This window comes from Marmota monax, unplaced genomic scaffold (genome assembly GCF_021218885.2).
Source record: "Marmota monax isolate L192 unplaced genomic scaffold, Marmota_monax_Labrador192_F-V1.1 WCK01_AAM20220418_F8-fsc00005, whole genome shotgun sequence".
Taxonomy (NCBI): domain Eukaryota; kingdom Metazoa; phylum Chordata; class Mammalia; order Rodentia; family Sciuridae; genus Marmota; species Marmota monax.
Genome location: NW_026692254.1, coordinates 9,012,243 through 9,035,891, shown reverse-complemented (window position 1 = coordinate 9,035,891; position 23,649 = coordinate 9,012,243). Strand labels below are relative to the sequence as shown.

The 23,649-nt window shown below is 38.5% G+C and overlaps 1 protein-coding gene across 1 annotated transcript in view; it reads left to right on the top strand.

Annotated features, from left to right (window-relative positions):
* Positions 1 to 14,975: 14,975 nt before the first annotated feature.
* Positions 14,976 to 23,649, top strand: part of Napb (NSF attachment protein beta) — a 45,588-nt gene continuing 36,914 nt past the window's right edge. Inside the window, exon 1 of the mRNA XM_046435267.2 lies at positions 14,976 to 15,156. Within this exon, the coding sequence (XP_046291223.1) occupies positions 15,059 to 15,156 (98 nt within the window). The 5' untranslated portion in view covers positions 14,976 to 15,058. The remainder of the gene's footprint in view (positions 15,157 to 23,649) is intronic.

Below are 23,649 nucleotides of genomic sequence, written 5' to 3'. Positions count from 1 at the left end.
ATTGAGCCTTATGAAATCCATGCAAAGGGAAAAATATCAGGCCTGATTATTTCTGTAAGAGAAGAAAATAAGCAACTGGTCATGTTCATGTAAGAAGGAAAAAATAGGGGAACTGGTCATGTTCATGGAACACAGGTAAAGAAGCAGCATGTTTATTTTCACATAATACGAGGTCTTATAGTTATGAGGTGTACCCAAAAAGTTCATGTGAGAGACAATGCAAGAAAATTTAGAGCTGAAATGATTGGGTTATGAGAATCTTAAGCTAATCAGTGCATTAGTCATCTGATAGAGATTACCTGGGTAGTAACAATAGGCAGGTAGGGTGTGGCTGGAGGAGGTGGGTCCTGAGGGTATGACTTTAGGGTTTATAGGGTTAATACTTTCTTGTAGTGAAGAGAGCTCCCCCCTTCATGTCTCTCTTCCCCTCTCCCTCTTTCTTTCCTTCCCTCCCCCTCCCTTCCTCCCTCTCTCTCTCTCTCTCTCTCTCTCTCTCTCTCTCTCTCTCTCTCTCTTTCTCTCTCTGCGCTTCCGGGTGCCATGTACTGAGTCCCTTTCCTCCACCACTTTTCTACCATGATGTTCAGCCTGACCTCGGATCTTGAGGAATGAAGCTGACAATTTATAGACTAAGACCTCTGAAACTGTGAGCCCCAAAATAAAATTTCCCTCCTCTATGTTGTTCTTTTCAAGTCTTTTGGCCACAGCAGTGAAAAAACTGACTAAAACAATAGTAAAATGAAATTCCTAATTAGGACATGAAATAAGATAAATATGATGGCCTAATTATATCCTGGAATGAGAAGAAATATGAAGGCTATTCATACTCATAGAATAAAAGGGAAATATGGGACTGGTTATATCCATGAGATAAAAAAGAAGTTAAAGAGCTTGATCATGTACAAGAGAAAGGGGCAAATAAGGTTTAGTTCATGTCATATGAATGGAGGAAAATATATGCCTCGTTGTGTCATATGACATAGGGAAGGTGAGGTCTGTATGAAAATAGGGAGCATCTTATTAGGTCCATAGAAAAGGAGGGGAAAAAAATGGGCTGTGGCTGTGTCCATGTGGAAGGCAATTACAGGCACGTAGGTCATGCCAGGGAAAATGAGAAAAATCCTAACTGTATACATGAATGACTGTTGGAGAATAAGAGAACTTGCTGTATACACACATGACAAGGAAAATATTAAGCCTGATAATGTCTGTGGAATAGGGAAAAGTATGAGATCTGACAGTTTCCATGGAATAAAGGGAAAAGAGAAGGTTTAGATGTCTAGGAATAAAAGTAAAATTGGAGGCATAGTCAGTTATGTGCATGGGCTAAAGGTAAATCGTTTGTCATGTCCTTAGAACAAGAGAAAAATAAAGAACCTATCTTTTGCCTGGTCATGGAGTAACCGGAAAGTAGGGGACTGGAGGCTTTCTACAGAATAAGGGTAAACTAAGTACGCTTGTTAAGTTCATGAAAAATAGGATCCCTATTATTATCAATTAAAAAGGGGGAAATAAAATGAAATAATAGGAAATATGAGGTTTTCTTGTGTACAGAATGAGGAGGGACTAGAGGAAAGGATTTCAAAGTGGTAAAAGGAAAGTTTAGGTAATCGTATGTTTGTTTTAGGGATTGTGATTATAATTCTACAGATGTGCAAATGTTAAAAGTCCTCAAATTGTGCACTTTAAATATATGCAATTTACTATTGGCCAATTATGTCTCAATAATGTGATTTGAATGAATGGATAGATGAGTGGGTAGGTGGGGTGGAGGGATGGAGGAATGAAGTATGTGTGGCACTAACCACAGTGCTTCTTATGGAATAGACACTCAGCCTGGGGTTGTCTTCCTGCCACCACCATTATTGGTGCCTTAGACTCTGAGGCACAAAGAATTGACCTTGTCAGAAGCCATAAGTGCATATCTAAGAACAATGAAGCAGGCACCAAAACCACCCTTATTTGCCTGCCCACACCACCTTATCATCTGCTGCCACATTACCCAGTCAGCCTGCCTCATGGGGAGTTATTTCTTAAGAAAGAGGGAGTATATATCCCAAGCATCCAGAAAACCTGGCTTCCTATATCATGAGCTGAACCTCGTAACTGGGCCACTGCTAGACCAGTCATAGTGGCAAGTAGATGGGACTTATCTTAGATAAGCCCCCAGCTGGCTGCATGGGGTGTGGATGAAATGTCTGAGTTTGAAGGGATGCTCTATGAGCAGCACAACCCTGTGGTTTTGCCTGTTAACAACTAAGCTTGAGATTTCTTTATCAGTCCAGTTCCCAGAATAAAACAAACAGGCAACAGAGGGTTAATGTGCTTTATCACTGTGGGCTAGTAAACTCTACTGTGTGGGCTGAGTAGTCTGCAGGCAAGGGAGTTTCCTGGATGTAGCTTTTTTAAATTGGTGCATTAAAATCATACATAACAGTGGGATTCGTGTTGCCATATTTGTACCTGCACATAATTTGCTCAATATCTTTATGTGCAGGTAAAGATAACTACCTATCCTTCTTGTCATTGCTGCTGTCCATCCCCACCCCTAGAGGCTTCTCCTTGACTTTGAATGAGCTCTCCTGGGTCTGCACAGAATCATCCATCAATATGGTCAAAATTTGTTGTTTACTGTGTTACACCTCTGATTGGAAACTTGAGAGGGGTGCCCTTGCTCCCCAAATTGGAAATTTTCCAGGAAATGCCAAGGTTCCTGGTCATGTTCCAGGAGAGGCATCTGATACAGCATTCCTTTTCCAGCCAGCCTGTCTAGACATTTAGATCCATTAGACTTTGGGGACTGTGGACCTTTGTGAGGGGAGGAGAGCTAGGTATCAGAGTAGGCTTTTTTTTTTTTTTTACTGCAGGTTGACCAATTGCTTTACCTGTTTACCAGTTACCCCACCTGTAAAACTGGCGTAATAGCAATCATAAATACCTCATAGAACGGTCATGAAAACTACATTATAAAATGCACAAGTTCAGGGCTCAAAGCATGTCAGAGTTCATATTTATATGAATATCACACATCAGATCTCATATTTATATTGATTACATCAGCTGTTTCAATAAGAAGCGGGAACTACCAGTAGAAAGCAAAGCAAGTGGAATTGCACTGGGGCTTCATACTATTCCCTGTGAATGTACCCCTTCCCCTTCATCTCCATTGCTATTGCCATGAATTCTAATAGCACATAGGACCTCTGTTATCTGCAAGTTCTGCATCTACAGATTCAACCAACTATGGATAGAAAACATTTGGAAAAAAATTGCACCTGACTTTTTTCACATCATTATCCATTAAAAAACACAGAATAGCAATTATTTGGATTGCATTAGGTATTATAAGCAATCTAGAGATGATTTAAAGTATATAAGAGGTACACAGATTCTATGCAAATACTATGTCATTTTACATATCCATATCAATGGAACCAATAACCATGGATACCAAGGGACAACTGTATTTCACTGGTAAACATGGCATCAGGGTTGGGAGAAGGGTCATGGTGTAACTTGTTTTGTAAACTAACATCTGATATCTGCAGACTTTTCACTCTGAGGAAACAAATTAGTCCTTACAAACAAGGATGGATGGCCTCAGTTGGTTTCTTCTCCTTACCCTCTTTTTTTTTTTTTTTAACATAATACTATTGGACCAATTCTTTTTTGTCCCCTGAACAGTCCTGTTCTGGATAAGCAGAGTGGCTGTTGACCTGGATACAGCACGGACAGGAAGGAATTCTCTTTGTGACCCACTCTACAGCAGACACAATCTGTGACCCTCTTGAGTATTCCAAGGTGTGGTTGTGGAGAGCATTGCTCAAGCTGCCAACAGCAGTCCCCATGGCAGTTGTGGTCCTTGTCCCAGGAGCTGCCGCAGAAGGACATGGCTGACCTTGACTCAAAATGCCCTGAGGTCCTGAGAAGCAAGCCAGCAGCAGGCACACAGAACCTCAACACATCAAGGTGGTGCTACAGATGGCTTAAGCTGGCATTGCCTCAAGAGGCCCAGCGGATGTGTTCTCTTTCCAGACTCAGAAATCTGAGAAATCACAAGGCTCAGAAAATCAAACATCCTCACTGTGCTGTGCTTCTCCCTGGTTATATGAGATGGAAAAGGACACACAGGGTGGAGGGGCTATTGGTAGGTCATCTTCTTCATCTTGTCTTTTTATTTTCTTTACACAGATGTTTTCCACAATACAAGATGACTCGCTAGATGCTAAACAGGCTACTCCATTTAAATTAGGTTCTTTTTTTTTCCTTTTCTTTTTGATTAAAAAATTAATTAGGTATAATAATTAGACATTTTGGGGTGACTGTGATATTTTGATTCATGTGTACAATTTTGTAATGACCAAATCAGGGTAGTTAGCATCAAGTTTATTATTTCTATGTGTTGGGAACCTGTAAAATACATTATGTTAAGTGGAATAAGCCAGAGGTAGAAGAAGATATGACCACATGTTGTCACTCACATATGATAGTCAAAAATACTGATCTTATAAAGAAAAAGAGACTAGGGACTAAAAGTAGCTGTGAAGAGGAGGGAGAGGAGGGGTAGAGCAAAGTTAGATGACAGGTACCAAAATACAGGTAAACAACAACATCAATGAAGGCCTATGCTAGTGAGGATGCAGAGAAAAGGAACTACTGATGAGAATGCAAATTAGTATTGCTGTTATGGGGAATGGTGTGAGGATCCTCAAATAAATCTACTATAGGATCCAACTATCCCATTTCTGAATATATATCATAAGGAAATTATATCAGCATATCAAAGAGACACTGTATGCTCATGTTCACTGCTGCACTATTTACAATAGCTATATCATGGAATCAGCTTAGATGCCCATTAATGGATGAATGAATAATGAAAATGTGGTACAAATATACAATAGAATATTATTCACCCATTAAAAAAATAGTGCTCTATACTTAACAGCAAAATGGATGGAATTGAAGGACACTGTGTTAAGTGAAATAAATCAAACACAGAAAGGTAAGTATTTCTCATATGTGGCTGCTTTTAAAAAAATCACTCTGAATATGGGATAATGATTATTAGAGATTGATAAAGGAGACAAGGGAGGGGGACAGAGAAAGGTTGGATAATAGGTGACCAAATACAGTTATATAAAAGAAAAAAGTTCTTGGGCTGGGGATGTGGCTCAAGCGGTAGCACGCTCGCCTGGCATGCGTGCGGCCCGGGTTCGATCCTCAGCACCACATACAAACAAAGATGTGTCCGCCGAAAACTAAAAAATAAATATTAAAAAATTCTCTCTCTTCCTTTAAAAAAAATAAAAATAAATAAAAAATAAAAGAAAAAAGTTCTAGTGTTCTACAGGACAGTGGGATGACTACATTTTACAATAGCCTATTGTATATTTTATGAATAATTAAAAAAGAGAAGCTTGAAGTTTTCAAGCACAAATTAATGATAAGGAGTTGGAAATGTTAATTACCTTGATTTGCTCATTATACATTTTATAGATGTATCAAATTATCATGCTGTATTTCATTAATATGTACAATTAAAATAATAATTAATATAGCTCAGTGGGTGGAGTGCTTGCCTCCCATGCACAAGGCCTTGAGTTCAATCCCCAGCACCACAAAAAAAAACTTTTTAAATACAGGTAAATAAGAAGAATATTTTCTAGAGTTCTATAACACAGTGACTACAATTTACAACAATTTATCATATATTTCAAAACAGCAAGAAAAGAGGATTTTAAATGTTCCCTTAGGTCCCACTTTGAAAGCAAATAAAAGGAAAGGAGGTTCCATGGATTGCTTCTTTCTTTCTGCCACTATCTTTCTGTTTTGTTGTGAGCAGATGACCATCTCACCAAGGCAAAGAGCAGACAGAGTAGAAAAAGGCAAAGTGTTTATTGAAATACTCTGTATCTGAAAGTTCAAGGCCTTTGCCCATTTTTCTATTTGGTTGTTCATGTGCCATTGATTTGTGGATTTCTTCAGCCTTGATAAATTCCTTTGGGTATATATGTTACAAATATCTTTTTCTGGGTTGTAGCTTGTCTTTTCATTTTATTTATGGCACATTGGTAAAAAGAAGTTCTTAACTTAATGGAGTGAATATATTGATTTTCCCTCTTCTGGTTTGCATTTTTGATGTCTCATTTAGGAACTCAAGGTCATAAAGCTTGTTTCACTAAAGCTACTTTCCTATATTTTCTTTCAAACATTTTAAAGTTTAGCATTACCCATTTATGTCTATAATCCTTTTGGACTTTGTGCATATTATGTTTTCTAAAATATAGTTCAGATTTTTTGTATCTATGGTTATGAGTAAGGGTGCCCTACCATTGTCCTTTTCCATATTGTCCTTTTCTGGTTTAAGTGTCAAGGTCACACTGGCCTCGTTCAATGAGTTGAGGAATGTGTCACTCAGGGTCTCCACAGTAAACAGAGGTATACGGGCAACAGACAAGTTCAGGAGGGCTTATTTACAGAATGTCTGCACAATGATGTAGGTGCAAGGGAATCACAGTTCACTGCAGCCATGGCAGCCAGGCCAGCAGTCCTTGGACTGAAGGATGAGGGGACCAGAGGAAAAAATCAGAGTCAGAAAGCACTGGTTGGCCACACTGTAAAAGAACCAGGGGAGAAATATTGTGACCTTACTCACGTTCTCTCCTCTTTCTTATACCTGAGCCCCTTGTTGGCCAAACACAATCAGATATCACAGGACTCAATAGTCCTGAGGTAGAGAGCAGCATACAGTAGGTGTATTTGTCAGGGTTCCCCAGAGACAGAGCCAGTAGGAATATACTTGTGTGCATGGATGTATGCATGTATGTGTGCATACATGAAAGTGTGTACATATATGCATATGTGGTTGTATACATCATGTGTGTAATATGCAGATGCATACACACACGTGGGCTATACATGTGTGCACATATATATGAGCATGTGTGTATTTTGTGGGTGTATGCATGAGTATATGCATATGCCTGTGCATATACATATGAATGTGCATCCCTGTGTGTATGTACATGCTAATAAGTGTGTGTACATATATGTATGTGTGTGCATGTGCATCCATATGTGTATATATACATCTACACATGTACATGTGTGCATATATGTGTGTGTGTGCACATGTGTTTGTACATAAGTATATATGAATCGATTTATTCTAAGGACTTGGCTCACACAATTATGAAGGATAAGAAGTCCACATTCTGCCATTTGCAAGGTGGAGATACAGAAAGCCCATACATAAAATCCCAAAAAGGAAAAAAATGGTACTAAACAGAATGTGAAAGGGACACTTGTTAAAAGTATGAGAACTGGAACAAGAAGGCAGAGAACACTGTGACCTTAGCTGGGAATGTATGTTTCAGAACATTCATGTTTTCCACCACTCTGAGTATGTCCGGGCATGACTGCAAAAGCATCACAAGTTGTGGTTTTAAGATTACAAATAAATTTTGTAAAGTTAAGTAGATTTTCAAATATGTAATCCATGAATAATAATGATAGGCTGTAATTTTAAAGCTAGTAACTGCAATGCAGAGCAGGTTTACATAGACTTAGTTTCCAACTGACTATGAAGGATTGCTAGTACTACCCATTAAATAAGCCTAGCACAGTGTGGTCCAGCTAAGTAAACTCTCTCACTTTTCAGAACGAATGTGAATACTTTCCATAAGAGCCAAATTTGATACAACTCAAACATGACACAATGGGAAAGGGTTATGTAAAATGCAATGCATTCGATCATTGGCAATTAACAATTAGTCATGTGTCATGTTATGGTTTGGACATGAAATGTCCTGAGCCTGAGGGGCTACTGGGAGGTGGTAGATCCTATAAGAGATGGGCCCTAGTAGAAGGAAGTTGGATCTTTGGGGGCATGCCCTTGAATGGAATAGTGGGACCCCCTGATCCCTTTCTCTCTTTGCTTTCCAGCTTCCATGACGTTAGCAGTCTTTACCTCCACATACTCCTTTCTATGATGTACTATGCCACTATAGGCCCAAAGCAACAGAAAAAGTGACCATGAACTGAAACTTCTGGAACCATGAGCCAAAATAAGTATTTCCTCCTTTTAAATTTGTTTTTTTAGGAATTTTATTTCCTAAAAAAAGCTAACATGGCAGGGAAACATTCTGAGAAATGTGTCATTAGGAGAATTGTCATTGTGAAAATATCATATAGTTACACGAGCTAAGATGGCTACAATGTTACTAGGCAATATAAATCTTATGAGACTACTATCTCATAATTTGTTCATCATTAACCAAAATGTCATTGTGTTAGTCAACTTTTCCATTACTACTATGAAATACATGAAATTAATTAACTTATAAAGACACAAGGTTAATTCTGGCTCACCATTTTGGAGGTTTCAGTTTGTGGTCAGATGGATCCACTGCTTTTGGGTCTATGACAAGGTACACATCATGGCAGGGAGCAAGAGATGGAACAAAGAGAGAGATAGGAAGGGGATGAGTCCCACTATTCCCTTAAAAAACACACCCTCAATGACCTAAGAACTTCTAAGCCTCACCTCTTAAAGTTTCTACCACCACTATTGCACCATGCTAGGGAATAGCCTTTAACACATACAGCTTTGGGAGACAGTCCAGATCCAAAACGTAACAGTTGTTATGTAGCACATTACTAAAATTACAAAGATTTATAGCAACACAAAAAACATGCTTCATAAACAAAAAATATAACCTACACCTTAATAATGAGTATATATTTGGAAGTTTGATGAATATATATTAGAAGCATGATGATAAGAATAATAAATGAAAACACTCTCAATAGTTATTTAGAATTATGGGTGAATATCTTTTTTCCAAAAATTTCTTTGTAACATTAAATAATAAGGTGAAATAAAATCAAAGGGTCTGGGGGAAAGAAATCACTTTTCTTTCTAAGCAACTATGTCTGAGGCTCAGAACCATAGATTTGAGAAGATCTAACTTAAATATAAATGAGAAAGATCTTAGAATATATCATATTAAATTGTCTATTTTGTTGTATTCCTATTTGCCATGCTTAAAAGCACCAAGATAATTTCAAAACTTGTTTATAGACTTTTATGCCAATAAAAAGAATATCATTAACCAATGACAATATATAATAATATGTATTTTAATATATTTACTATTTATTATGTTTTATCTAAGATACTTATGTATACTTAAGTTTACCTTTTTCTAATTTATTTGGTCCAAATTTTACAGAATAATTTCTTAAAGAAATGTTAAATTAAGCCAGGCATGTTGGTGCATGCCTGTAATCCCAGCGGCTCAGGAGGCTGAGAAAGGAGGATCGCAAGTTCAAAGCCAGCCCCAGAAAAAACAAGGTATTAAACAACTCAGTGAGACCTTGTCTCTAAATAAAATACAAAATAAGGCTGAGTATGTGGCTCAGTGGCTAACCCCTGAGTTCAATCACCAATACCCCCAGCAAATATATATATATATATATATATATATATATATATATATATATATATATATATATATATAAAATTATATTTTAAAAGCTGTATCTGGGAATATTTATAGCAATTTGGAAATAATGTAAAATGTCAACTCCCCTACACACAAATACACACATGCAAATTAATGTTTTGAAAAGTTTTCCATTAAAAAAGACACACCTAATTATTCCTCTGAAATTTGCTATTCATAGGTTGTGGGATTTTGCAAGTCCATGAAGAAAATGAAAAGAATTCACTGTAAACAGAGCAATTAAATTCTGTTTCTAAAGCTGCACAATCTTTGTTGATCAATTGTATTTCTTCTTCTGTGAAGTGTCTGTTCAGTTCTTTTGACCATTTATTGACTGGGTTATTTGGGTTTTTTGGTGTTAAAGGTTTTTTTTGAGTTCTTTATATATCCTAGAGATTAATGCTCTCTATATGAGATGCATGTGGTAAAACTTCTCTCCCATTCTATGGACTCTCTCTTCACGTTATTGTTTCCTTTGCTGAGAAGTAGCTTTTTAGTTTGAATCCATCCCATTTATTGATTCTTGATTTTATTTCTTAGGCTTTAGGAGTCTTGTTAAGGAAGTCGGATCCCAAGTTGACATGAAGATTTGGGCCTACTTTCTCTTCTATTAAGCTCAGGGTCTCTATTCTAGTGCCTATAGAGAAATGCAAATCAAAACTACTCTAGTCTGAAAAGCAATTATCAAGAATACAAGCTACAACAATCTGAAGCAAGGAATAATGGCCCAGGGCGACGCTGCCCCCCAGAAGTAACCCCCATTTCCCTCATCGAACATCTCCTCTTTGAGTGACTATCTACTACCACCAGAGCACACCATAGCCCTAACCCGGGGTCGGCGTAGGCTGCAGGCTATGACCTGTAAGGTGCTTATGATTATATAATACCACCTATGGAGAAAGCCCTTGTGAAAACAGACGTTCAGATAGCTCTTCCTTCTGGGTGTTATGGAAGAGTAGCTCCACGTCCTGGCTTGGCTGCAAAACACTTCATCGATGTAAGAGCTGGTGTCATAGATAAAAATTATAGAGGAAATGTTGGTGTTGTATTATTTAATTTTGGCAAAGAAAAGTTTGAAGTAAAAAAGGGTGATCAAATAGCACAGCTCATTTGTGAAGAGATTTTTTTTATCCAGATATAGACACTGAAACGGGTTCAGGAGGTTTTGGTTCTACTGGACAGAATTAAAATTTAGGTCAAGTATAGAAAATGAAAATGTTATTTTCTTCTTAAAAATAAAGACTTTCTGCTTAAACTGTTAGTATTTTGCATGACTATAAAGCTAGCTTTAGCTTCTAAAAGTTTACTTTTTTACGATAAAGGAAAGAGTTCCTTTGTTAGTATCACACGGAAACTTGTATTTTCTTCAGTTTATGGTTGTATGTAAATCTGCTTTATAGTAATCTAATGCAAATTTTTTAAAAAATTAAATGTACATTAATTTCAAAATTTTAAAAAATATTCAACAAGTCATATCCTTTCAACTTAAAAAAAGAATACAAGCAATAATAAATGTTGGTGAGGATGTGGGGGAAAAGGTACACTCATACATTGCTGGTGGGACTGCAAATTGGTGCAACCATTATGAAAAGCAGTATGGAGATGCATCAGAAAACTTGGAACACAACCACCATTTGACCCTGCTATCCCACTCCTTCGTATATACCCAAAGGATTTTAAATTAGCATACTACAGTGACACAGCCACATCAATGTTTATATATACACAGCTCAACTCACAATAGCTAAACTATGGAACCAACCTAGCTGCCCTTCAACAGATGAATGGAAATTACTCAGCCTTAAAGAATGAAATGATAACATTTACTGGTAAGTGGGTGGAGCTGGGAATATCATGCTAAGCGAAATAAGCCAATTCCAAAAAACCAAAGGCTGAATGTTTCTCTGATATGCAAATGCTAATTCACAATAAGGGAGGAATAAAGTTACTTTGGATCAGGAAGAGGGGAGTGAAGGGAGGGGAGGGGGAATAAGGATAGGAAGGATAGTAGAATAAATTGGACATTAATACCCTATGTGCATATATGATGATATTAATGGTGTGATTCCACGTCATGTACAACCAGAAGAATGAGAAGTTATACTCCATTTATGTATGATGTGTCAAAGTGGATTCCACTGTCATTCATGTATAACTAATAACAAAAAATATTTTTAAAAAGTTGCACAATCTTATTCACATTTATGGAAGATATTTATTTTCATTAATGTGTTGCTTAATGATTTTGAATGAATAACCTTTTGGAATGGACTCTACCCTACTTTCTCAAGCATAGCACACTGCTTTAGAATGGTCTGGCACGGAGCCATTCTACCATTTGTAGACAAAACAAAGGCTGAAATGTCATGAAAGGGGGCATCTGAAGACTCTGGCAGTAGCCTCAGGAGAGCAAGACCACTGTGAGGAGGGCTGCTCCTCAGCCTTGGGGCTCCAGCTTTATAACTTGCTCAACATAACCAGAGTGGACAAAGTGAGGACTGACTTTCTCACCTACCAATGGTTTTAATCTATCTACAAATCTGTTGAAATTCCCTGGCCCTTAACCAGAGTTGGTGTTGATTTATCTCTGCTTGAATGTTTGTAAGCTTTATCAACTTGTTTCAGTGTAGAAAGTGATGCCCTATAACTTTCAATATCATTAAAGGTATACCCATCTGTCAGGAGTGGTGATTTGAATCACAGTCTCTGTCCAGTGGCACGCCTGCACTGGGAACTTCTTGTGCAAAGGTGCAAGTTAAGACTGCCCAGTTGCTATGGTGACATCCTGCTTAAAGGAAGTTCTGTGCAAGCCAAGGGACTATCACTCTTGACCCTGAGTTCAGACACCGGCTGCCAGGGGTAGAGAATTATGAGCGCAAAAAGACAATTATAATAGAACCTCGTCCTTCAGACTGCTTGCTTTGAAGAAACTTTCTCACAGAAAACCCCCTTGATGTTAAAACCTATATAATAAATGTGCTGAGCTAACTCTGGGTCATGCATCCCTCATCAGGGGATGAAGCACCACCCAGCCCCAGCTTTTCTGTGTCTGTTTGTCATTTCTCTATCCCCCATTGCTTTTTGCCAATTTCTAAATTAATGGCTTGCAGGTTGCAGCACCCATCTGCCAAAAACTCTCTTTCCCCTTCTAGAACACATGCAGATGGCCACACCTTTTACCCACACAGGCCATTTTCTGACCCTGCTTCTCTTAAGAGAGAGGTCTTCTTAGAGGGCTTCAGTGCTGCCTCTGTGGACAACCCTTTGGAATGGGTATGTGGACATTTCTTCTAATGTAGCCTCCTGTGTGCTGATTCAGACTGAGAGACTATGTGTCCACCCCAATCTGCTCCTGGGGAAAGGTAAGCAGGCTCAGTTTTGTTCTTCCTTGTCTAAGGTGCATATTTTCCTGCTTGATCTCAGAAAATGACTGAAGCTTTTCCCCCTCTTTTCTTAATAAATGTCCAGAGCTATAAGTCAAGACGCTATAATTCTAATCATTTGTCCCCCAAAGGTCCATGTGTTCAACACTTGGAACCTAGAGAGGTGCTTTGGGGAGGCATTGTGAACCTTTAAGATATATGTCTTAGCAGGACGTCCTTAGATCATTGGGGTCATTCCCTTAAAGGGGTTTGGGGAATCCATGGCCCTTCCTATCTTTCTTTTGACTCATGATGTGATTTCCTCCAACATGTGCAGCTGCCATGATATTCCAGTAGGAGACAGTGCCCATAGACTTCCTGTAAGAAAGAAGAGAATGAGGTAAATAACCAGAAACAACCAAAAATGTTAAAATATATCCCTGTCACCTTTCATTACAAATTTTAGGTTAAAGGAGATGATCCATTCTAGCTCCTTTTCTGCTGACTACAGATTTAAGAGTCTAGAATTGTGTGATCTTCAGGATGGAGGTAGAGGGCTAGGGATGCAGCTCAGTGGTACAGCACTTGCCTTGTGTAAGGCCGTAGGTTCCATTTCCAGCATAGTGGGGAAAGGAGAAGTACTGTCTATATTAGGGGTGGAGAATTCTTTTTTAAATCTGCACTCCAACTCCAAGAGATACTGACATTAAAAGATAGTGGTCTAGGGATCAGTATTTTCTGAATATCCCGCATAGCTTCTTTGTTGAGCCAGGTTTGGGAACTGTTTTGATCAACACAGTAATAACTTGGGAGTTTTTGAGTTGGCCCAACATGCTCATATACTGCTCTACTTTGCAGATGCCTCTGTCCACTTTTTGCAGCCTTTCCTCTCTTTGCTCATGAATTTACTGCCACCTCCAATTTCCCGCCTTTTCCCCTATTTTGCTCCGAAACACACAAATTCTGCTCCAAAACACACAAATCAGTTTTTCAAAGTCAGAATAATGCACACAGTAACTGCAAATAAGCTGTCCACAAAGAATTGAGATTTCCCTCTCTCTAGAATGTCCTGTGGTGTATGAACTTAGTGACATGCTTTACTAACTTTTCCTTCTAAGGTTTTGGCCCCTCTTGCTTTGCTTTGTAAAAACAGGCTTCATTTTCTTATGTAAATTTTGCTTACCAAAACCCACAGTGTATTTATTTAATAGCTTAAAATTGTCATAAATTCTCATTTCTGATATAAAAGTGATATAAAATTAAATATAAGTGATTCTTATGTTTGCTTTATCACCTCTGCTTTAGCATTACCAAACACAAATGGCCTAGAAATTATGTTAAGAAATAATTCCCTCTGGAACAATCCTGGAAACCATTGGCACAGTATTGCTATCTATGGATACTTCTCTTAGGAGATTATAAGTCTTACCAGCAGATAGGGATTTTGTTCCAGGAGATCCACCCTCTGTGGCAGGCATTATGTAAGGGATAAAAACACTCAAGGACTCACATCCACTTAATAGAATTCAGTCAATAAAAAGTAGATTGTACACATATGGCATATATTCATTTCTAATGAAGGAAGAAAGGACCAACAAAAAGTTGCAGTTAGGAGAAAATCAGAAACAACTTTGAATTTATATCAGGAAGATGAGCATTCTTAGACGTCTTGTTCTGAGAGATAAAAATAACTTCGCCAGCTGTTACTCCTATTTTGGAGAGTTACGGGGTAGGCATCACATGGTTGATGAAATTGCTCTCAGTGGCTGCATTAGACTTCGCTTTGCAGGATGCTGAGAATTCCTTCGTCCATCTCAAGTTGAGCAGGGAATCCTGATGCTGTATGTTTTAAGTTATCTTTACAGCAAGCCACAGGTCCTTTTCCAACTCCCCATTCTTAAAACATTCAAGTCCACCTTGGCTCCGGACACCTCCCTAGGGCCACGCCCCCAGCTCCAGAGCTGGGGAGTCAATGGTCTGAAAACCCGGCACCCGGCCTTGCCCAACGGCCTTCTGGGAACTGTAGTCGAGCCTCTCGCGTCTCCGCAGCCAGGGCAGGGTCGCGGACTACAAATCCCGAAAGGCCTTGCGCTCCGCGCCTGCGTTCCCGCGGCCGTGAGAGAGGGCGAAGGCGCCGCTGGCGCTCCGGAGCCTCCTGAGCAGGCTGAGTGGACTGCAGCGGCTGACATGGACAACGCCGGGAAGGAACGAGAGGCGGTGCAGCTGATGGCGGAGGCCGAGAAGCGAGTCAAAGCCTCCCACTCTTTTCTCCGAGGGCTGTTCGGGTGAGCAGCAGAGTGTGCGTGCCCTAAGGGATCTCCGTACCGGGCCCCCTCCCCAGCCGGCAGCCACCGCAGAGTCTCCCACCCGCTCCCTGTGTCCCCCAGAACGTACCTGAAAGCCCTCAGTTCCCAAAGCCCTCTAGAGAACCCCTTCATATCCTCAGCGACCCCTTAAGTCCCCCCAGAACGCCCCCGAGGTACTAGGTGGCCTCCGGCGAACCCCTTGGGGCCCCCCAGAACGTTCCCGAAAACTTTGGGCCCCACATGCCTTCCAGAGAACCCTCTTGGCCTCCAGTGCCACTCTAGATACTCTCCTCAGGCCCTCAGTGTCTCCCTGGGTCCTGGAGAGTGAACCCGGGGCCGTATATGACCTCCAGAGAACCCCCCTTGGATACGAAGAGCACTGGGGCATTCTGGAGGGCCAGGAAGACCCTGCTAGGACCCCCAATGCCTCCCTCAGTCCTCCCAAACGCCCACCCGGACCCTTTGACCCCACGCTCCCTCTAGAGACCCCCCCTCCTGCGTTCTTAGAACGTGCATAGGGGTCTCCAGTCTCCGCGCACACTTCAGAGCCTTCAACACGCCACGCTCTCGGAGTCCCCAGAACCTTTTAGGGGCCCTTAGTCCAAGCACTCCTGGAAACCCCCAGAGGTTCTCAGCCACCATCTGCCCTCCAGAGACCTCCGGGTACCCCCTCCCCATTCCCTTCGGCCCCGGAGGTGGCAGCGCGTTGGTGCGCAGGGACCCATACCTTAAGTGGCTAATGCTGGCAAAGGACCCCACTGGTGTGGCGGGTGGGATTTTGCTTTTGGCCGCCTTTAAGCCCACATTGGATAGTGGCGTCGGGGGAGGGGCAGTCAGGGGACTCATCCTGGCGCCTGCCCAAGAGTCTGGTGGCTGTCTGCTGAGGTGCAAGGGGTGGAGCCCCCATTTCAAGCGGTCGTGCAACCGCTGGCCTCTGCCCAGGGGCCTTGTGCCCAATGGTCATCTAGTAGATACTCCTTGGATGAAGAAATGCATTTCCTCAGCATAGTATTTTTCCTTTGCCAAAGATTGATTCATAGCCAGGGCCTCCTGTTTGATTAAGGATAACGCAGCTCTTATTTTAAGTCAGGATCTTTTGGGAAATCCCATTAATTTCCTGTAATTCTTCCACGCTGTCCTTGGGAAGGTTTTAAATTCGGACCTCTTGAAAAGCAGAGGTTGCACTGGCAGCTTGTTGAAGAAATCTGGGTTGTTGATTCTGTGAATGATTCAGCTGTTTAAGATGACAGTGGCAGAAATTTTGTGTGTGCATGCTGTCTTTTTTTCCTTTTGAAAATGAAAAATCCTCTGCCATCACTGAGAGCAAATTTTTATTCTTGAGAAGGACCAGTGGTACATATTTAGCCATTGCATTATAGACACAATTTTATTTCTATACAAATTCAATTGGCACTCTTAGTTCAGAAAACACACTCAATAGGTTTTGACTTCTTTTTGCCAGCCTGATTCTATACAGTGCCTGGTAGTGCAGCCTGTAAAGATTCATAAAGAAAAGGGGCCCTGTCCTCAAGGACACATAGCTGGTTTCTTAATCTCTCATGTGATATGTGGATTGAAGATATGGCTATAAATTATGTATTGTATTTCTCCTTTAAAGTTGTAAAGAGTATTGACTAGTATTTGGTGCTAATGCCAAATAATAACACTTTTTCAATTCACAAAACATTTAAAATTTATGCAGATAAAATTTAATGCCATAGCTTCTCACACTGGGGGGTGATCAGTGTATTAAATCAGGATATGCTTGCCTGCGAGAATCTGTACTTGGCAGAGGAAAAAGCATGACAGTGCTGAATGCTTGTCTCAAGACAAAAACTCCATTTGGCCAAAAGGTATTTTGTTGTGTTGGAAAAGTAGGTCAAATCTTGAGCCAAAAATCCTAAAAAGTATTTTTAAGAACCTTTTTGTTTTTAAAGAAACATCTCTTTGGCTGTTGTTACCCTGTCTTATTGTCAGGCCATATAGGAAAACTTCATCATTTATACTCAGTTGGCACAAAAGCTGTTGCATTCTGTGTCTGACACATAGGCACTGCTGGTCAATTTATTATCCTAGCTTTGAGAACTGGTTTGCTTTTCTGTGCCTCAGTCTCTGCTATAGATGGGGATATGACTAGTACATGTTCTAATTTGTGAGGATCATGGAGTTTATGTTTGTAAAACATTTAGACCATGGACTTGGAGATGATTAAGGGGATATTAATGTGCATATTTATCAAAACTTTAAAATATTGTCAACTTCATTACTTATCAAGGAAGCATAGGGCCAAATGGATTAAGTGACTTTCCCAAGATTTCAGAACCAAAGACTTGGTTATTGACCTTTTAGTGAAATAAACACCTGAAAATCCTAACCAGGTGAAGTGCCATGCAAGTGTTATTTGTGTTCTGAGGACTGTGTTATATCCAGTAATATTTGACTCCTGAAAAGTTCTGGGAAAGAATAATACTTGGAGTTTCATGAGTTTTAATAATACTATATAATTACTTGAAATAAAAAACTGGACTTAGTTTCACCATTTTAATAGAAAGACTAAGATATAAATTACCACTAAACAGGGAAGAGAGGTGGGAGGGAATAGGAGGGAGAAGGGGAATTGCACGAAGATGGAAAGAGACCCTCATTGTTATACAAAATACATATATGATGGTGTGAGGGGGAAGGAAAAAAGAGAGAGAGAAATGTCTCACAGTAGATTGGGTAGAGAGAGGGGAGGGGGGGATAGGGAGGGCAGCAGAATACAACAGACACTAATATTGCTGTATGTATATACATGGCTGTATAACCAATGTGATCCTGCAATCTGTACACATGGAAAAATGAGAATTCATACCCCATTTGAATCAAATGTATGATATGTCAAGATCATTGTATTGTCTTGAGCAACTAATAAAATAAAAAATAAATAAATAAAAACAAAAAAAGAAAGACTAAGATATATATCTTATTATATAGATAGTATATCAATTTTAAATGTTTAGAGTCCTTTGTTACATGTGGAATCATATGTTCTTGTAAGCATCATCTTTCTGGACTGGAATATGTGTCACTCTACCCTGACTTCCTCCCCATTATCCTGTATTTAAAATATTATAGTCTGTCTCCCTGTCATACTCCTGAATTAACAACACAGAATTAATAACATACATATTGACCTGAGCACCATCAGAGCTCACATATTTAAGAACTGATTAGCTGGTGCTTTCAGGGGAATAGGTATTACTTTGAAGAGGTGGCACCTATTAAAAGATACGTGGCATATTGCAGGTTTCTTCACATATCACAGATATTCTTAATATTCTAACTGCAGATTAAAGCCTTTCATTAGTTCACCTCCTCCTTTACTCAGTATTTACCCCCCACCCACACTGCTTTTTATAGCATTATTGTATTCTCAGTGCTATTCATAGCTCTTGCTTTTTTGTTGCTTTTAGTAAAATTAAATAAAAATATTCATCGATACAAGAAAACATCAAATAATTGTTCTGTGTGTAATACACAAATCCATTATTTGTCTGCTTGGTAGGCAAGGTGTCAGTGTTCTTTCCCAAAAGATTCCCCCCTCCCCACTACCTGCAATCCCCCTATAAGGGATGCAAAATTGCAAGAAACCACTGTTAATTATGTGTTCTGTTTTTCTGTTTGACTGCAGGTTAGTTAAATAATATGTTTTTGTAGCTATGGAATCAAACCTTACTTTTTCTGAAGGCTGTAGTATAATATAGTGAAACTGCTACCAAAAGAATTGTGTTGTCGTTTAATTTGTTGCCAGAAATGAGCTATGGGATTTTGTAGTTAATTTCAAATTCTAATTTAGAATCTTAATGAATTACTAGTATGATCTTAAATTGGCCTGAGTCTGACAGTAATAGTTTTGAATTGGAAAGATCTCTTTACAAGCTTACCATCTTGTTGCTAGGAGACCATAGATTGAGGATTAGTAACCTTACCAATGCATATCAGGAAAGTGGTACTTAAGAATGACAGTGGAAAGTTGTTCCTGATAATGCTATCTTCCCCTTTTTTTTTTCAGTGTTCTCAATCTCAGAGGTTATTTTTTTAAAAAAGCTAAAAATCTGGCAGTGTCATTATAAATTTACTGAAGATCCTTACAATCTATAAGCTATTTGTAAAAATTGGGAATATTTCTTAGCATTGTAAACTCTTATCAGTATTCTTCACTAGGCTTTTTCAATGAAGATTGTATATCTAAGTTTTTCCACAATATAATGGACCATTTGGTAGCCTTCATAAAACATTTAGGTCTTTCTCAAGTTGTGATTCATATTCAAATGTAGATTGAATTTTTTAAAAATCATTTTTCAGATTTATTTATAGAGACAAGTGATATAGTATAAGCCAATACATGTATATTTCTTATAATTTAAGAACTAGAATAATGTACATGCTAGATAATTATTATATATTATATTTAAGAAATAGAATACAAATTATATGTGGGAAGACAATGCATGGACTTTGGCTCTAATTTACTATTTTAGTGACCAAAGCCTAGTAAGTTAAACTTGGAGCTTCTGATTATTTTAGCTTTCAAATGGGCAGAGGGACAGTCATTGTTAGGATTGAATGAGGTGTGAGAATGCTTAGTCAGCTGCTCAGAGCTGTGTAACTTTTCTATAATCATTTAGTTTTCTGATTTTATGTCAAGTTACAATTTGTATATCAAATGATAAGTTGTCTGCAGTGGCTTTTTTCTGTTTGCAGCTTTGCATTGTTTGCTGTATCTCTCGTTTTGGAAGTCTGTTTAGAAGAGATATCGCACAGTGATGGTGTATGGCTCCTTGGGAGTCTATCCTCCTTGGTTGTTGTGTCCCAACTCTCACCTAGTTTGTGGCATGCACTAGGCACCTGGTCATTGTTGGTGGAGAGACTGAATATATTAATGTTAATCCTGTTTTTTTTTTTTCCTTTAAGAGCAAAGGGTGTACCATAGTAGTTGCACATAGTAGAAAGGTACAAAGTAGTGTAAAGGGTTTCAGTTGAACAGTAAAATTCTTACACAATCTTCCCTCTTCTTTTTTTCTTTTTTCCCTCTTCTGATGGTTACCGTCATAATTCTAAAAAATTTCAAAACATTTCTACTTATAGTTTCTTCATCAGTATTGATACTGAAAATGTTACAGAATTTACATGATTTCCATTTCTTCTTTGGCCTTCTGATTTTACTTAGTTATTTCTCAATCTCCAGACATTCCCTTTAATATGTAAACAATATTTAAACCTGTAATTCTGGATCTGTGCTGATTAATGAGTGTCCAGGACACTGGATTACCCTAGTTATAGGAGACTTTACATGTGATTTTTAGACCTTTACATTGTGTTCATTTGATTAGATGATAAAGTCAGTAAAGCCTTTTGTACCTTCAAGTCATTTTTAGGGACTAATACGGTTCACAGTAAAGAAACTTGGAAGTACAATTTCAGAATAACTATTTCTGTATTTAAATGCAGCTTAGTGTAAATAATAATAATTTAATTGAAATCTAATAAATCAATATTTTCTTAGCTTAAATTATTTTTTCATGGTAAGCAATTATCTGTTGATCCTGCTTTACTGCTTGTTTCCATTAGGCATTATTGTTGTATTTTGAAGGCCTTTTCAGTATCTGTAGAGGTAAACCTTTTGCTCCTTTAGAGTTACTGCTGTGGTCAATAGTGGGTAGCCTTATTTTTGAGCTATCCTTGCTTTCTTTCCTACAATAAGCCTTTCTGGATTCTACTATATGGGCTCTGTTGGATCCTAATGGGCTCTGTTGGATTCTGATTTTACATACTTTATTTAGATTTGTTTTACTTAACAATTTTTTTTAGTGTATAGTCTTTATCAGGTTGAAATGTGATGTTACAGGTGCCTCATAAAAAAAATGGAGGAGCCAGGCATGGTGGTGCACACCTGTAATCCCAGCAGCTCAGGAGGCTGAAGCAGGAGGATTTTGAGTTCAAAGCCAGCCTCAGCAACTTAGTAAGGCCCTAAGCAACTCAGTAAGACCTTGTCTGTAAATAAAAATAAAAAAAGGGCTGGACATGTGGCTCAGTGGTTGAGTGCCCCTCAGTTAAATCCCCAGTACCCCTCAGGGCCCCCCAAAAAACATGTAGGAGTAGAATCCACTTACTGTGAAACCATTGAGTGTTTTGGTGGTATTTCTTGGTAACTTTCTGTTTATTTTTTTCTTTGGAATTTGGAGTGTTTAACTTTTCTGTTTGTATTGAGGTATGTTTTGATAAAGTATTTTTCTAGGAAAATTTTCATGTAAGTTTTTAAAACTTTACTTGCAGAGTTCTACAACTGTTCTATTTCAGTAGTTCTTGTCACTCTTATTTTTGTATCTTGTCACTTTCCTCTCTTTTTCCTTGATTCTTTTGATCCTTTCTCTCCAATTAGTATTTTGATTTATTCCACTGGTTTCATGTCTTCTGCCTTATAAAATTCTGCTTTACCTTTATTACTTTATTTCAACTTTATTTTACTTTCTTTTGTTTTTCCTGCAGGCTGTTTTGGGGGAAAGAGATACTAATTTGCTGTTTCCATGTTGTTAGTATGGATCCAAATATTTATGGTTTTATTTACTAACTGTAGATCTTTATGTATGATGTCTTCATTTTCGTTTGTTTTCCCTCTGATCCAAGAGTTATTTAGTTGTTCAGTTGTTTATTCCAGGCAGAAGAGCCTTTCTTTGTATACGAATTTCTGGTTTTACTTTATTATGATTAGACAACTTCTTGAGATTTTTTTTTTTTGCCACCTAATATGTGTTTGTGTTTCATGAATGACAGAGTGAGTATTCTCTTATCAGAGGTTGATAGAGATCTGTAAAATCGAATTACTGATTATATTGTCTGTCTTCTTTGTCTGTATTTATATATCTATCTAATCTGCTTTGGAATAAAGGGGGTGTATTAATGTCTCCTATAATTAATTTTTTTTGATTCTTGCATCTTTTGTAGTTTCTGATTTATGAAAATAACTACTGTGCTCTGATACATACATATTCACAACTAATATGTATAATTTTGTTAATTTTATGTTTAGCATTATGAAGTGAACTTTATCGAATTTAATGCTTTGGAGCTCAAATTCTGCTTTGACTGATTTCAGGATAGTAATCTCTGTTTTCTTGTAGTTTGTATTTGTCTGCTTTAGGACTGCATTATGTAAGAGGATCATAACTTGTCCAGTTGCCACATGCTCTGTGCTGGCCAGTTCCCTCTCCCCTTGGAGCCTGTGGAGGCCATGTGACTGATTTGAGGAGGTATCAGTGGAAGAGACAGGTGATCCTTCTGATCCAAAGAATAGGGACCACCAAGGCAGCTGCCATGGGTTTTCCTTCCCACCCCTGCTTCACAAGAAAATAAGAATATATCCCAGATAGATGCTTTCCAGAATAAAGAATGGTGACACTTAGAGAAAGAACCAGTAGCCATAATCATCCTGCAGTAATCAGGAAAATGAGCAAGATACACCTTTGGGAGATGTTGGGGTTGTTTGTTGTTGTGACAAGTCTAAAAAAGCCAATTGATATATTTGGTATACTTTTGGCTATTTTAAGCCTTACTGAATGGCTTTTAGTTGTGTTTCTTGTACTGTGCTTCTTTTCCCTTCATTTAATTTTCATTCACTTCGTTGTTTTCATTTTTCTCCTCTATAACAGTAGAACCTATTCTTTTCTGAGATAAAACAAAGACTTCATTTCTGGGATGATTTTATCCTTTTCTATCTTTCAAGAATTTATAACATGGGCTGGGGATGTGGCTCAAGCGGTAGTGCGCTTGCCTGGCATGCGTGCGGCCCGGGTTCAATCCCAAGCACCACATACAAACAAAGATGTTGTGTCCCCCGAAAACTAAAAAAAAAATAAATATTAAAATTCTCTCTCTCTCTCTCTCTCTCTCTCTCTCTCTCTCTCTCTCTTTAAAAAAAAGGAATTTATAACAAAACTTCATCTTATTTTTTGTACATTTCTGGTCTGAGTTTATGTTTTTACTTTTATGATGTACTTATATCTGCAAGATTTTGTTAAATATTTAAATCATATGGGGTTGTTGTTTTCCTCTGCTTTATGGTTGTTTTGGGAAGTACATTTTTGTCAGCTGCAGTTGTCCTTCTTACTTCATAGATGGTAGCTTTGTGTGAATACTGCTTCTCTTTTCTGTTAAATGTTGTCAAGTTTCCCAGGCCTACATTAGCACAGGTTTTTAAGATGGGAGATGAGGGAGTTGAGTGACTTCATAGGTTCTGAGTTTGCTCTTTTCTTTTTTTAAAATATTTACTCTTAAGTTTTAGGTGGACACAATATCTTTATTTTACATTTATGTGGTGCTGAGGATTGAACCCAGTGCCTCACACATGCTAGGCAAGCACTCTCACTAAGCCACAACCCCAGCCCCGAGTTTGCTCTTTTCTGTTAGTACAATTAAATGCAATTTCTGGGC